Raw genomic sequence first — 14,872 nt, forward strand, 5'->3', positions numbered from 1 at the left:
TTTGGCAAAACTAATACAATTATGTAAAGTTTAAAAATAAAATAAAATTAAAAAAAAAATTTTATATTTTTATATTAATCATTTACAGCTAAAAGATACTTGCTAACTTACTGTTTGTTTGTTTTTTTTAACTTTTGTGGGTTTTTTTGGCCATACTGCACAGCTTGCAGGAACTTAGCTCCCTGAAAAGGGATTGTATACCAGCCCCAGCAGTGAAAGCACTGAGTTCTAACCACTGGACTGCCAGGGAACTCCCTAAATTACTGTGTTTTTTTTTCTGGTTCTGGTTTGATTTAAAATGTGTTTAATTTAATAGCTTCAAAACTTACTCATATTTTTCAATGAGGAAAGAAGAAATTTCAAAGCATATTTTCCAAGTTATTAGGATCCTCATTAGTATGATTAGCTGGACATATTTGGAATGGGGTAGATGAACAAACTGGGAAGATTCCCAGGAGTAGGAAATGGCAACCTGCTCCAGTGTTCTTGTCTGGAAAATTCCATGGACAGAGGAGCCTGGAGGATGACAATCCATGGGGTCATAAAGAGTCACACACAGCTGAGCAACTGAGCACACAGATGAACAAACTTGAGTATTAGGATCTTTTTTTTTCTGTTTATGAAAAGATACTGTACAGCTTACTTCCCTAGCTTTGACAATTTGCCTTCAAATCTCATGATTACACAGCTGTTCATTGTCAGTAAGAAAATGGAGATCTGATCAAAAAATGTGGGAAAAATTGAGGAGCAAGACTGACTAAAAAATTATAAGGTATTTATCAACTCTATAAAATTTCTTAAGAAGCATAATCAGACTTCTCTAGATGAGAAGTCATTTTTCTTCTCCAAATCTCAATGAAAACCTAGTGCTAAAGAAATCAGGCTTTTCTTAACAGTACTTAAAGGGATTAAAATTCAGCAATGGCTATTGCCTGAACAAAATGAAGAACAATTATTGACTCCTCACTGAATCATACTGTTTAACACAATATTTCTTATCATATTTTAAAAGTTGTTTACAGTGTAGACCAATGAATGGCATCCTATATATTCTTGAAAAGACAGCTTGAATCTAATCCCTTCCAAGATGTCCTCTCTGATGTTCCTCCAATGCAAACAGTCTCTCCTTCCTCTAATATATAGAACATATTTATCTATATCTTTCCACATGCACTACATTCTATTAATTTTGGTCTCTTCTACATTATCCTAAGATCATACAGAGTAAATAATCAAAGATCCGTCAAATGAATTATTGAGATTCATGAGGCCTAAAATAGAAGCAGTATCTTGGGGCTTTATATTGTTCAATTCTTACTTAAATCAGGAATGAGTATATAGTCAATGAGTTTATTTATATGTATCTTTAAATTGCAAACCACCGACTACCTAATCTACAGTCCAACTGATCTGTTCAAATTTCATCTTTTTTTGTTTAAGTTTTAAATTTACTTTTTAATTGGAGGAAAAATTGCTTTCAAATGTTGTTGGTTTCTGCCATACAACAACCCTAATTATATATACACACACACATATATATATATCTCCTCTCCCTTGTGAGCCTCCCTTCTCTGCCCCCATGCCACTCCCTCTAGGTCATCACAACACGCCTGGCTGGTTTCTCTGGGTTATACAGCAACTCCCCACCAGCTATCTGTTTCACACATGACAGTGTATATATGTCAATGCTACTTTCTCAATTCATCCCACCCTCTCCATCCCCTGCTGTGTCCACAAGTCTGTTCTCTACATCTGTGTCTCCAATTCTTCCCAGCAAACAGGTTCATCAGTACCATTTTTCTAGATTCCATATAAATGCATTAATATATTTGTTTTCTCTTTCTGACTTACTTCATTCTGTATAACAGGCTCTTGTTACCTCACTACCACTGACTCAAATCTTCCCCTTTTTATGGCTGAGTAATATTTCATTGTATATACACATACCACATTTTCTTTATCCATTCATCTGTCAATGGACATCTAAGTTGCGTCGTGGCTATTGTAAATAGTGCTGCAATGAACACTGGGGTATATGTCAAACTTCATCCTTGACTTGCTCATTATTCTCTTTACGTCACCCCTCCCTTTAGCATTTATTCTCTTGCCATTTGATCAGTCCTTTTCAACCTATCGCTGCCCACTTGAAGCTGTTCTCTAGACCTCACTCAGATAATTGTACATATTCTTACTGGAGTGGTTTCATTTAGTCCTACAACTTAAACTCCTAATATCACATCCTAAATCCACATCTTAGCATGAATCTCTAGCCTGATTTCCAAATAGGATTTTTTTGAAAGGTTATTAATATTCACCCACTTACGCTTATTCCTCTTCTTGCCTTCCTCATCTCTATTAGCAGTAGCAAAGTTTGTAATATTATTTTTTTCCCATACATTCTTTCTTTAACATTTATTTTTAATTGGAAGGTAACTGCTTTACATTGTTGTGTTGGTTTCTGCCATACATGAATCAGCTATATGTATATGCATATCCCCTTCCTCTTAAGCCTCCCTCCCACCCGACTCTCCCGTCCAGCCCCTAGTTTATCACAAAGCACCAGGCTGAGCTCCCTGTGTTACACAGCAACCTCCTACTAGCTATCTATTTCAAACATGGTAATGTATATATTGCAATGCTCCTCTCTCAATTCATCCCCCTCTTTCCCCTGCTGTATCCACAGTCTGTTCTCTGCATCTGCATCTCTATTCCTGCCCTGAAAATAGATTCATCTGTATTATTTTTCTAGCAATTCCCTTAATGGGCATATACCCTGAGAAAACTATAATTCAGAAAGACACATGTACCCCAGTATTCACTGAAGCACTTAATTACAACAGCCAGGACATGAAAGCAACCTAGATGTCCATTGACAATGAATGGATTAAGAAGTTATGGTACCTACATACAATGAAATATTACTCAATCATAAAATAAACAGGAATTTGAGTTAGTTGAACTGAGGTGGACAAACCTAAAGCCTTTTATAAAACTTGTATTATTGCTCAAACTATTATCTTCAGAACAGTCATCTTTAACTCTTCAACTTCCTTTATCCCTCACTACTTACTTGAGGTCCCCAGTCCTGTCAAATTTATCTCTTAAGATGTCTTATATGACACCTGTTAGAAAGGCCATTATCAAAAAGACAAGAAATAATAAGCGTTGGTGAGGATATGGAGAAAAGGGAGCCCTACTACTGTTGTTGTTAATGTAAATTGGTGCAGCCTGTATGGAAAACAGTATGGAAGACCCTCAAAAAATTAAAACTAGAACTATCATATGATCCAGCATTTCCAGTTCTGGGTACTTATCCAAAGAAAATGAAAACACTGACTCAAAAAGATATATGTACCCCTATGTACACTGCAGCATTATTTATAATAGCCAAGTGTCCATCAATGGATGAGTGAATAAAGAAACTAATAGTCCATTTGTGTGTGTTTTTATTATTATTCAGCCATGAAAAAAGAAGGAAATGTTGCCTTTTGTGACAACATGAATGGACATTGAGGGCATTATGCTAAGTGAAATAAGTCAGACAAAGACAAATACCATATGATCTTACTTATATTTGGAAGTTTAAACAAATAAGCCAGAGAAAGACAAATACCATATGACCTTACTTATATTTGGAAGTTTAAACAAATAAGCCAGAGAAAGACAAATACCATATGACCTTACTTATATTTGGAAGTTTAAACAAATAATAATAAAAAAACCCAACCTCCTAAATAAAGGACAGACTGGTAGGGGACTTCCCTGAGGGTGCAGTGGCTAAGACTCTGTGTTCCCAATGCAGGGGGCCCAGTTGCGATCCCTGGTTGGGGAACTAGATCTGGCATGCTACCGGTAAGAGTTGGAATACCACAACTAAAGATCCCACATGCCACAGCAAAGATCAACAACCCTGCATGTGCCATAACTAAAGACCCAGTGCAGCCAAATAAACTAAACTAAACTTAAAAAAAACAAACAAAAACCAGACTGGTGGTTGCCAGAGGTGCAGGTTGGGCAAAAAGGGTGAATATAGTCAAAAAGTACAAACTTCCAGTTTTAAAAATAAGTCAGTCCTGGGAATATAGTATTCAGCATGGTGACTACAGTTAATAATACTATACTGTACGTTTGAACATTGTCAGGAGTAGACCTTAAATGTTCTCATCACGAGAAAAAAACTTGTTTAACTATGTGTGGTGATAGATGTTAACTAGACTAATTACCGTGGTCATCTTATAACGCATACAAATAATGACTCATTATGTTGCACACCTGAAATTAATGTCAATTATATCTCAGGAAAAAAGATGTCTTAAACCTATTTCTTGTTTTTAAACCAATGGCCCAGTCCACTTATCTCATTTCACCTAATCTATGTATAGAGAATAGTCATAATATATGATTCACAACTGGCCTTCCCATCTATAAAAGCTTGCCTTTCTAGACTATAATCCTTAAGGCAAGGTAATCTTCCTGAATATTAGTTTGATAATGGTACAATCTCATTTATAAGCCTCCCTTAACTCTGCATATCCTATAAGGTAAACACCAAATACTCTGGCACAGCATTCACTGTTTAGCCTGACTCTACCAGGTTTTTTCCAATCTCTCCCCTGGTTTTATCCAATCTCAACCTACCAGTAGTTACATCAAGAGACTCTGTTTTCATCTTCAGAGTTACTATTATGTCATTCCCACCCCTATCAACTAGGGGACTCAGGGAAATGATTATTTTAGTCATCTAATCTCTTAAAGAAAATACCAGTTAAAAGCAACTATTTCTCTGTATCAAGTTAGGATACTAACCTTTTTTGGCTCAGCTTTCATAGCATTCTGGTTTGAGAAAAGAAAACAAGGCATATCAGGTCTATAAAGACCCACTTTAAATACTCCTCGTTTAGTTTTCTCTCTCTGCTCTTTCAATTTTTGAAGTTGTTTTTCTTCTTTGTATTTTTGGAGCATTTGTTTTCGTTGATCAAAGACAACAGTTTTTGTTGACTCTAAGTAGGAAAAAAGAAAAAACAGTATATAAAATATTTCAGATAGAAAGTTAGGCAAATATCTTAACTTCTAACTTCAACTGTTGCTAAGAAGTGCTTTTAGTAACTTCTTGTTAATTTCTTAGCACTTCAATTTATTTCCACCTGTTTTAATATTCCTATTTCTTTTGACTTCACTTGTTCAAATATCTGATTGCTTGCTATGTCTAGGGATGTATTAGTTCACTTTTAAATTAATTAACTTCTATGATACCAGACTCCAAGCTGACGTCCAGTGATTCTCACCTCCTGGCAGTCATGTCTTGTGTCATCCCCTGCCATCTGAATAGGGCCGACCTGTGTGACCAAGAAAGTACTGTGGAAATGATGGAGAACAACTCCATGACTATGCAGGTTAGATCCTGGGTTGGGAAGATCCCCTGAAGGAGGGCATGGCAACACACTCCAGCGTTCTTGCCTGGAGAATCCCCATGGACAGAGGAGTCTTGAGGGCTACAGTCCACAGGGTCACAAACAGACACAACTGAGGCAACTTAGCACATATGCATACACTCTTAGATAACTTGCTCTGGGGGGATGCCAGTGGCCACGTGGAACTGTTAGGAGACTCAGAAAGCCCCATAGAGATGTCCACGTGACAAAGAACTAAGGCCTCCTGCCAAAAGCCAGCATCGACCTGCTGGTCACATGGATGCGTCACTTTAGAAGTGAATCCTTTACAATAATCAAACAGTATGGTAGAAGCAGATCTCCTGTCTCAGTCAAGCCCTCAGATGCATCCTGGATAACATCCTGACTGCAGTCTCCAGAACCATCTAGCCAAGCTGCACTTAAATTCCTGACCCACAAAAACTGTGTAAATTAATAAACACTTATTGTTTTAAGCCACTGAATTTTGGGGTAACTAATACTATTTCTTTCTTTTGATATTTAGGCTCCCTGTCAGTTTAGTTCAATTTAGGTTTTCTACATAAATCTTATGTTTCTTTAAACTATGAAGTGTTTTACAATATAATGCTTATTTAATACAATAATGTTTGTTGAAACATTTTTATATGAAAAATATAAGTGGGTACCATGTGTGAGACATTTTTAGGTAGGAAGAATAAGTAAGAAAATGTCTGCCCTTGAGGGGCTCAAGGGAACACAGTTTCAAAAAAGAGAATGCCCATAATAAAGAATCAGTACAACAGCTATCTGGAGAGATCAGGAAATGCTTCCTTAAGACAGCATACCTAAAAAGGGTTCAGAGGAATAAGTAAGTGTTTGTCCCCTGGGTAAGGATTAAAAATAATCCATACATAACTGCATAACTGAATAAATTTACTACAAAAAGGTATATACTTAAAATGAGGGAAATTTATAGTATATAAATTGGACCTTGATAAAATTGTTAAATAAAAGAAAACCCCAGGCAGAGTACAGAATATGCAAAAACACAGATGATCAAGTGGTCAGTCACCAACAAACCCTTTTATCTTCGACTTCTCTGAAGGTTCCCCTCAGCTCTTGATTGAACTGAAACCTGGCTCTCCCCTGAACTCACTGCTTCCCTAGTTGTCCTCTCATGAGGCTGACTGTTTTTTCTCCCACACTAGAGTATCACTGCACCTGAAGAGGAGAGATGACCTCATTGTTGGTTTCTGATTATTTCTTCTTCTTCATTTAAAGATCCCAGCTTTACATTTTGTGTCATCAGATCTAACCCAGTATCTCAATCTGTTTCCATGTTTGTTTCTCCTTCCTTGAAGGCTTTAGCTCGTGGCTCACTGTCATTGTCTCCATCACTGTTCTTGCACAAATCTTGATGACTCATCCAGTACCCTAGCTTCTTGATTCTTAGTTGTTCTTTCTTCCAGTGATCTTTCTTCCACTGTATCTCAGGTACCCATTCCCATGATCACACCCATACTAGTACTTCAACCTTTCTCGTGTCATGCACACATAAAATAACATTCACAGACCACACTGCTTGTGGTCAAATGCAACTAACCAGCCAAAGAGAGAGAGGTCTGATCAACCCAGGCCCTGCCAGAAACTTCAAGGGCTCAGAGGACCAATTTCCTGTCACACCTGTATTCATTCATGAGATAACCAGGCACTTGAGACCTCATTATTATCGATGAATACTATATGTCCTTCATAAGCCCAATTTCAAGAAATCCACTCTCTGATTACGATATCTTATCTTTCCAACAATTCTTTGGCTCCACCAGGACGTACCTACACGCTCCTGATCTACGATCATATTTTCACTGTCTTTCACCTCCCTCACATCAAGTGTTTTCATATCCAATTTAGAGTCCATGATTTATCATCATAATCACTACTTCAACTTTTTGGCCCCTCTCTCACTCTGGCAAAATCCCAATTCCAATTAAAGGCCTCTCTATGTCGACTTCCCACCTGCAATGTGCAAATGAATATGGCTGGAACAGCACACAAAATGCATGCTACTTCTTTCCTTTCTACAGTCGACTCTCCATATTCCTGGGTTCCACATCCACAGATTCATCCAACTGCATATGGAAAATATTCAGGAAAAAAAATTCCACGGGATTTCCTAGCACTCCAGTGGTTAAGAATCTGTCCTACAATGCAGGGGATGCAGGTTTGAACCTTCATCAGGGAACTAGATCCTACATGCCACAGCTAAGATCTCATATGCCCCAAGGAAGATTGAAGGTTGAGTGCTACAAGTAAGACTCGGCACTGCCAAACAAATAAATATTTAAAAAACCAAAAGACCATGTATAAATTGGCAACACCTGAATTTATTTATCTAGCTCAGACTTCTCCTCTGAACTCATCTTGGATATCCAACTACCTTTTCAAAATCTCCTCTTTTACATCTAACACTGAACTCTAATCTTACCACTCCCCCAGTCCTTTACAATTTAGTAAATAGCCACTGCATATTTTTAGGTGCTCAGGCCAAAAACTTTGGAATCATCTTGATTCCTCTTTCTTACTCATCTATATTTATTTATTTAACTTTTTGGCCACTCAGCATGTGGGATCTTAGTTCCCTTACCGGGGATCAAACCCTCACCCCCTGCAGTGGAAGAGTGAAGTTTGAACCATTGAACCTCCAGGGAAGTTCCCTTGACTTCTCTTTATCAACCCCTACATTGAATCCATTAAGAAATCATATTGGTTCAACCCTCAAAATACATCCAGAACTCAACCAACTATTTTTGCTGCTACCACTCTGGCTTCCCTAGTGGCTCAGACAGTAAAGAATCTGCCTGCAATGCAGGAGACCCAGGTTCAATCCCTGGGTCGGAAGATACCCAGAGAAGGAAATGGCAACCCACTCCAGTATTCTTGCCTGGAGAATTCCAAGGACAGAGGAGCCTAGTGAGTTATAGTCCATGGGGTCGCCAAGAGTTGGACATGACTGAGAGACTAACACTTTCACACTTTCGCCACTGTGGTCAACCATGTACTAAATTACTGCAACAGTCTTCAAGCTGGTCTCTCTGTGGCCACAATCTATTCTCAACACAGTAGCCAAAGAGATGCCTTTAAATCGTAAATCAGAGAAACATTCATTAATCCATTAAACATTTCATATTTCAGAGTAAAAGCCAATGTCCTTATAATGATGGCCCTCAGGGCTCTATGGGAACTTGCTTGCTTTCTCCAGCCATGCTTCCCTATTCACCTTCTCTGGAACATACCTGGCCCATTCCTACCTCTGCTGCTGCTGCTAAGTCGCTTCAGTAGTGTCCGACTCTGTGAGACCCCATAGATGGCAGCCCACCAGGCTCCCCCGTCCCTGGGATTCTCCAGGCAAGAACACTGGAGCGGGTTGCCATTTCCTTCTCCAATGCATGAAAGTGAAAAGTGAAAGTGAAGTCGTTCAGTCGTGTCCAACTCTTCGTGACCCCGTGGACTGCAGCCTACCAGGCTCCTTCGCCCATGGGATTCTCCAGGCAAGAGTACTGGAGTGTTGCCATTGCCTTCTCCGGCTCCTACCTCTAGGCCTTTGCAAATGAGGAATAAAAAACACTTTAATAGCACACTGACAAAGTTAAATTTAATTTGAAAGATTTTGGCTGAGGAATGAAGTATTTGAGAGGGTCCGAGTAGAAGCAAAGAGACAACTCAGAAGGCAATAACATCACCTCTCCTCACAGAAAATGTCAGTTCTTTCTTCAAAGTCCATCTTATTCAGTTCTATGACCCAGTTTTCATTTCCTCTGAACTCCTAACAGATGTTATTCTTTACTCTATCCCCCCTCAACGACCAACCCACTTTCTTTGATCTTCAAACATAAACCATCACTTCATCTCAAAAACAAAAACGCTACAACATATTAATCGAATTCTTCTCTCACTTTCTTTTAGAATCACAAAAATGACAAATCTAGAAGAAATAGTTTTAGCCCACCTCTCCCTTTTACAGAAGCAATTAACCTTTATATGTTGAGTGTCTTGTGCGTGTCAAACATTACACTGGTTCTGTAAAAATGATAAAAACTGAAGCAGTGAACACTTAGAACAATGTGACATCTCATTTCTCTATAAAACTTCTAAGACTTTATCTCTCTCTGCCATTTCTTCAAACTTTATCTTTGCTTTGTTTTACTGCAATCTAGCTCCTAGTACCTGCTATATAAACACAACTAAACAGGAGTCCAATGACTCATTCTGCAAATGCATGCCACTTTCCAGTTCTCTTCCTTCTATTCAATAGTATCCCTTGCCTTCTAAGACACTCATTTTTATTATCTTTATCTTTTGCTGAGATCATTCCTTTCTTTTTTAATTGGTTCTTCCCCTCCTAACCACCCTAAATCCTTCTAGGCAAACTACAGGGATGAATACTTTGATTTAGTATCCTTACTTTGTGGTACTTCAATCAAGCATATCCATATTTTTTTAGTTGCAGCATGCAAATTCTCATAATCGGTTATATTTTTATATAACCCTTTTTAACTTATCTTGTTAATGTTTATCTTACCTAAGCTCTAGAAGTAAGAAATTAGGATTCCTATAAGGCCATATAGGTAAAAAATGTTATAATACTCCATAGGTGAATGGCATTAGCCTAGATAGGGACGTTCAGTCTTTGCTTGAAATAGGCAGTACTTAAAAAAAAAAAAAAAAGAAAAGAAATAGGCAGTACTTAATTGTAGAAATGGAGAAGGCAATGGCAACCCACTCCAGTACTCTTGTCTGGAAAATCCCATGGACGGAGGAGCCTGGTAGGCTGCAGTCCATGGGGTCACGAAGAGTTGGACACAACTGAGCGACTTCACTTTCACTTTTCACTTTCATGCATTGGAGAAGGAAATGGCAACCCACTCCAGTGTTCTTGCCTGGAGAATCCCAGGGACGGGGGAGCCTGGTGGGCTGCCGTCTATGGGGTTGCACAGAGTCGGACACGACTGATGCGACTTAGCAGCAGCAGCAATTGTAGAAAACACAGTTATTTAGAATGTTATTTCAAAACTCTATTCTTCTGGTCAGGGTTTTTTTAAACCTCAGATATTAAACTACTCTTCTGAGGTAATAATACTCTCAAATATTACTCTTCCAAACACTTGAAATTACAATCAACCTCTACTTACTTGGCTTGATACTGGCCTTTTCTGGAACAAGCTCTTGAGATGTCTCATCTAATTCAAGAAGACTTCTACTTTCCAAGGTTGGAATGTTGACATCTTTCAAACCAAAGTGTCTATTTCGTTCATATTCCTTATGTCTGTTTTCTTTCTGAGACAGTGATTTTCTATGAGCAATTTTAGTTCTAATCATGTCAGTACTTAAATCCTTTCTGTGCCAACTGGCAAAATGTGATGAAGACATCCTGTCAGGAAAAAGAGAGAAAGACCAACTTACGTGGAATTTCATTTTATATTTTAAAAACTTAAGATTCCAGTTCACTTCCTATACCACTTCAGAGCTTTCTGAAATAAAAATGTTAAAATACAAAATGGAATATACATGTGAGTTAAGAGTGGGAAGAAAGTTATCAAAAGAGAAGATACTACAAACTATTTTGGGGTTCTGAATAGGAACCTGTTTGACAGGTGAAGTGAAGTCCAGGAAGCCAAGCCAATATAAACAAGAGATTCTAGGCTTATCATAGAGAACACTGCAAAATGTATGAAGTAAAGGTGAAAATAGGGAAAAGTAAGTGAAGGACAGTATACAGAATAGTTGCCTTAACTGCCCTGATGATGAATGCTCAAAATTCTCCAAGCCAGGCTTCAGCAATATGTGAACCGTGAACTTCCTGATGTTCAAGCTGGTTTTAGAAAAGGCAGGGGAACCAGAGATCAAATTGCCAACATCCGCTGGATCATGGAAAAAGCAAGAGAGTTCCAGAAAAACATCTATTTCTGCTTTATTGACTATGCCAAAGCCTTTGACTGTGTGGATCACAATAAACTGTGGAAAATTCTGAAAGAGATGGGAATACCAGACCACCTGATCTGCCTCTTGAGAAATTTGTATGCAGGTCAGGAAGCAACAGGTAGAAGTGGAAATGGAACAACAGACTGGCTCCAAATAGGAAAAGGAGTTCGTCAAGGCTGTATCTTGTCACCCTGTTTATTTAACTTCTATGCAGAGTACATCATGAGAAATGCTGGACTGGAAGAAACACAAGCTGGAATCAAGATTGCTGGGAGAAATATCAATAACCTCAGATATGCAGATGACACAACCCTTATGGCAGAAAGTGAAGAGGAACTCAAAAGCCTCTTGATGAAAGTGGAGAGTGAAAAAGTTGGCTTAAAGCTCCACATTCAGAAAACGAAGATCATGGCATCTGGTCCCATCACCTCATGGCAAATAGATGGGGAAACAGTGGAAACAGTGTCAGACTTTATTTTTTGGGGCTCCAAAATCACTGCAGATGGTGACTGCAGCCATGAAATTAAAAGACGCTTACTCCTTGGAAGGAAAGTTATGACCAACCTAGATAGCATATTGAAAAGCACAGACATTACTTTGCCAACAAAGGTCCGTCTAGTCAAGGCTATGGTTTTTCCTGTGGTCATCTACAGATGTGAGAGTTGGACTGTGAAGAAAGCTGAGACCCAAGAATTGATGCTTTTGAACTGTGGTGTTGGAGAAGACTCTCGAGAGTCCCTTGGACTGCAAGGAGATCCAACCAGTCCATTCTGAAGGAGATCAGCCCTGGGATTTCTTTGGAAGGAATGATGCTAAAGCTGAAACTCCAGTACTTTGGCCACCTCATGCAAAGAGTTGACTCATTGGAAAAGACTCTGATGCTGGGAGGGATTGGGGGCAAGAGGAGAAGGGGATGACAGAGGATGAGATGGCTGGATGGCATCATCAACTCGATGGACGTGAGTTTGAGTGAACTCCGGGAGATGGTGATGGACAGGGAGGCCTGGCGTGCTGTGATTCATGGGGTCGCAAAGAGTTGGACACGACTGAGCGACTGATCTGATCTGATGATGAATGCAGGCAGCCTGGCACTTTTTCTCAACCCAGAAGAAAAAAAAAAAAAAAAAACAAAAAAAAACCCCACAAGATGCATATTATATAGTTAGAGAAGATAAATAGGCAGTCAAATATGAGATTGAGAAAAAAGGGTTTCCAGAAGTACCATAATGATGTAGAAGGATAACCATATGCTTTGCTTTGGTGAGACAGAATAAAATTCATTTAGCCATACAAGAAGTCATATAGTTTATTTGGCATATACTCCTTTCTTAGAAAGAACCCTGAGAATGTATTGAAGTAAAACAAGAGAGAACAAGAAAGATGATGTCATGGGTTCTAAGAAACTGTGGATCCAAATGAAAGTGAAAGTGAAGTCACTCAGTCCTGTCAGACTTCTTGAGACCCCATCAACTGTAGCCTACCAGGCTCCAACTGAGGAAGAGAATAAAGGAAACTGGAAAATCTAAGAGCCTCACCTAAATAACTAGTGGAGAGAACAACTAAGCCAAACTGGAGAAAAAGGACCAATTCTCCAAAGAGTCTTGCCAACTTAAAAGAAAACAGGGGGAGGGAAGGATGGAACGTCTGTCACTAGGAATTTTAAAAATATATAAGCACACAGTGCTCTTCAACAACAAGAATAACAAAGAAAGTACCCTAGAAAACTGCACATAAAAATCTGCATAAGAAGTGAGGCAAATTAAAATGCTATTTCAAGCAATCAACAGAGTATAAAATATGAGAATTCATCTGACCTGAATGACTCATTAGAAAACACCCTGATGCTTGGAAAGATTGAAGGCAGGAGAAGCGAACGACAGAGGATGAGATGGTTGGACAGTATCACCAACTCGATGGACATGAGTTTGAGCAAGCTCCAGGAGTTGGTGATGGACAGAAAAGCCTCACAAGATGCAGTCCATGGGGTCACAAAGAGTCCGACAGGACTGAGCGACTGAACTGAATGCTAAAAACATTCTCCTTTAAGGGTCCAGAGGAAGTGATAAAGAACTGTGCTTTTTATCAAGAACTCTCCTCTACTATTTGATTTACCACTTCTCACAAATACTATGGAACACTTGCTGTCCTTGCTGCACAGCAGGCCAATGAAGGGGAGATGAAGTGTCGAGGCAAGGACTTTATTCCCCAGAGCTGACCAAGAAGATGGCACACTCATGTCTAGGGTTCTGAACAAAGGCATTTTAGTTTAAGAGTCAAGCAGAGGGGTAGGATTCTCTGAAGCAGGCCATTATGTATGATTATATATAATAACAAAAGCAACGGAAAAGCAAGTCAAAGAAACAGTTCCAACCTGGAGTCAAAATTGGCTTTTCCTGCAACAATATTAAGCAGTTATTAAAGAAAAAATAAAAATTATGTATTAGTTATTTAAAATACGGCATAGCACTGTATTGTACACAGCAAAGCGAGAAAGGGCTAACACTGAAGGCATATTTTATTATCATCTAAATCCTAAAAGGTAGTATAACTACCCTTATACAGATGAGGTAAATTAACTGCCCACATAAGCACTGTTAAAAGGTAGTGGACCTGAAATCCCCAGCCCCGCAGCCCGGCTCTTCACACACATTTAAGTTCTCTACCCTTGACTGGAGTTTCTTCAAGCCTGAAAGTCTAGAATGCCTTACTTAGTCTTGCTTGCCTAGGGATTGTCAACCCAAGCGTTTTTAGTTGTCACATAATCTGTAAGGAGCTACTGGAATAAAGTTGGGGCCAAATGCCAATTACACCCCGGTGGCGAAATGCTGCTGCTACACAGGTCTTCTCAAAAAATATTTACTCTTCCGGAGGACTGAGTCAACAGCTTCCGGAAGGAGAGGTAATGAGGTCCTAGAATAAGCCTCCCCCAAGCGAAGTTCAGAGCGTTGCCGCCAGTCCTCCGACCCTTTTATAACTTCTAGAAAGAAGCGAACCGTGTCCTCCTCCAGCTACCCAGCAACTACCTACCTGAGGCAGTTTCTAGCGTTAAACTTCAACCAAACTAAAAGGAACTCTCTGGTCCAGGAAGACCACCGCGCCTCCGAAGAAGGAACGTCTACAGCAAGAATCGACAAAATTCAAACTTCCCGCACAGAGCCGCTGATTGGAGGTATTTTAACCAACACTTCCGGTAAAAGTGCCCGCCTCTTCCCCTCGACGAGGCGCGCTATTAGCTCGCTTCTTGACATATTTGAATTGATTGAAAGGTTAACGGACCATTCAAAGGGTAGGTGTGAGCTGACTCTTTGGGCGTGTCCGGGATGCTATATTGAGGAAGGGCGGAGCGGTGGGAGGTCTGGGCCGGCTAGGAGCGGGAGTGGCCGGTGGTTGACCGTGGGCTACGCTTGCGTCCGCTCGGCAGCTACCTGGCCCTCGCTGGTATCAGAGAAAGGACAGGATGAAGGAGAGGGGAGTCAGAGTTTGCAGGGCTTTTTGTTGTTGTT

At 39.5% G+C, this 14,872-nt stretch overlaps 1 protein-coding gene across 4 annotated transcripts in view; it reads right to left on the reverse strand.

The window, feature by feature from the left end:
* Positions 1–14,600, reverse strand: part of DLGAP5 (DLG associated protein 5) — a 46,391-nt gene extending 31,791 nt beyond the window's left edge. For 2 of the 4 annotated variants that reach the window (XM_055538119.1, XM_055538121.1), the window contains exons 1-3: positions 14,397–14,600; positions 10,580–10,818; positions 4,807–5,000 (exon numbers count right to left, since the gene is read on the reverse strand). In XM_055538119.1, the coding sequence (XP_055394094.1) occupies positions 4,807–5,000; positions 10,580–10,817 (432 nt within the window). In that variant the 5' untranslated portion in view covers position 10,818; positions 14,397–14,600. The remainder of the gene's footprint in view (positions 1–4,806; positions 5,001–10,579; positions 10,819–14,396) is intronic. The other 2 variants (XM_055538120.1, XM_055538118.1) reach the window with 1 other exon arrangement.
* Between the last annotated feature and the right edge of the window lie 272 nt (positions 14,601–14,872).

The sequence above is a fragment of the Bubalus kerabau genome, chromosome 10, assembly GCF_029407905.1.
Source record: "Bubalus kerabau isolate K-KA32 ecotype Philippines breed swamp buffalo chromosome 10, PCC_UOA_SB_1v2, whole genome shotgun sequence".
Classification (NCBI taxonomy): domain Eukaryota; kingdom Metazoa; phylum Chordata; class Mammalia; order Artiodactyla; family Bovidae; genus Bubalus; species Bubalus kerabau.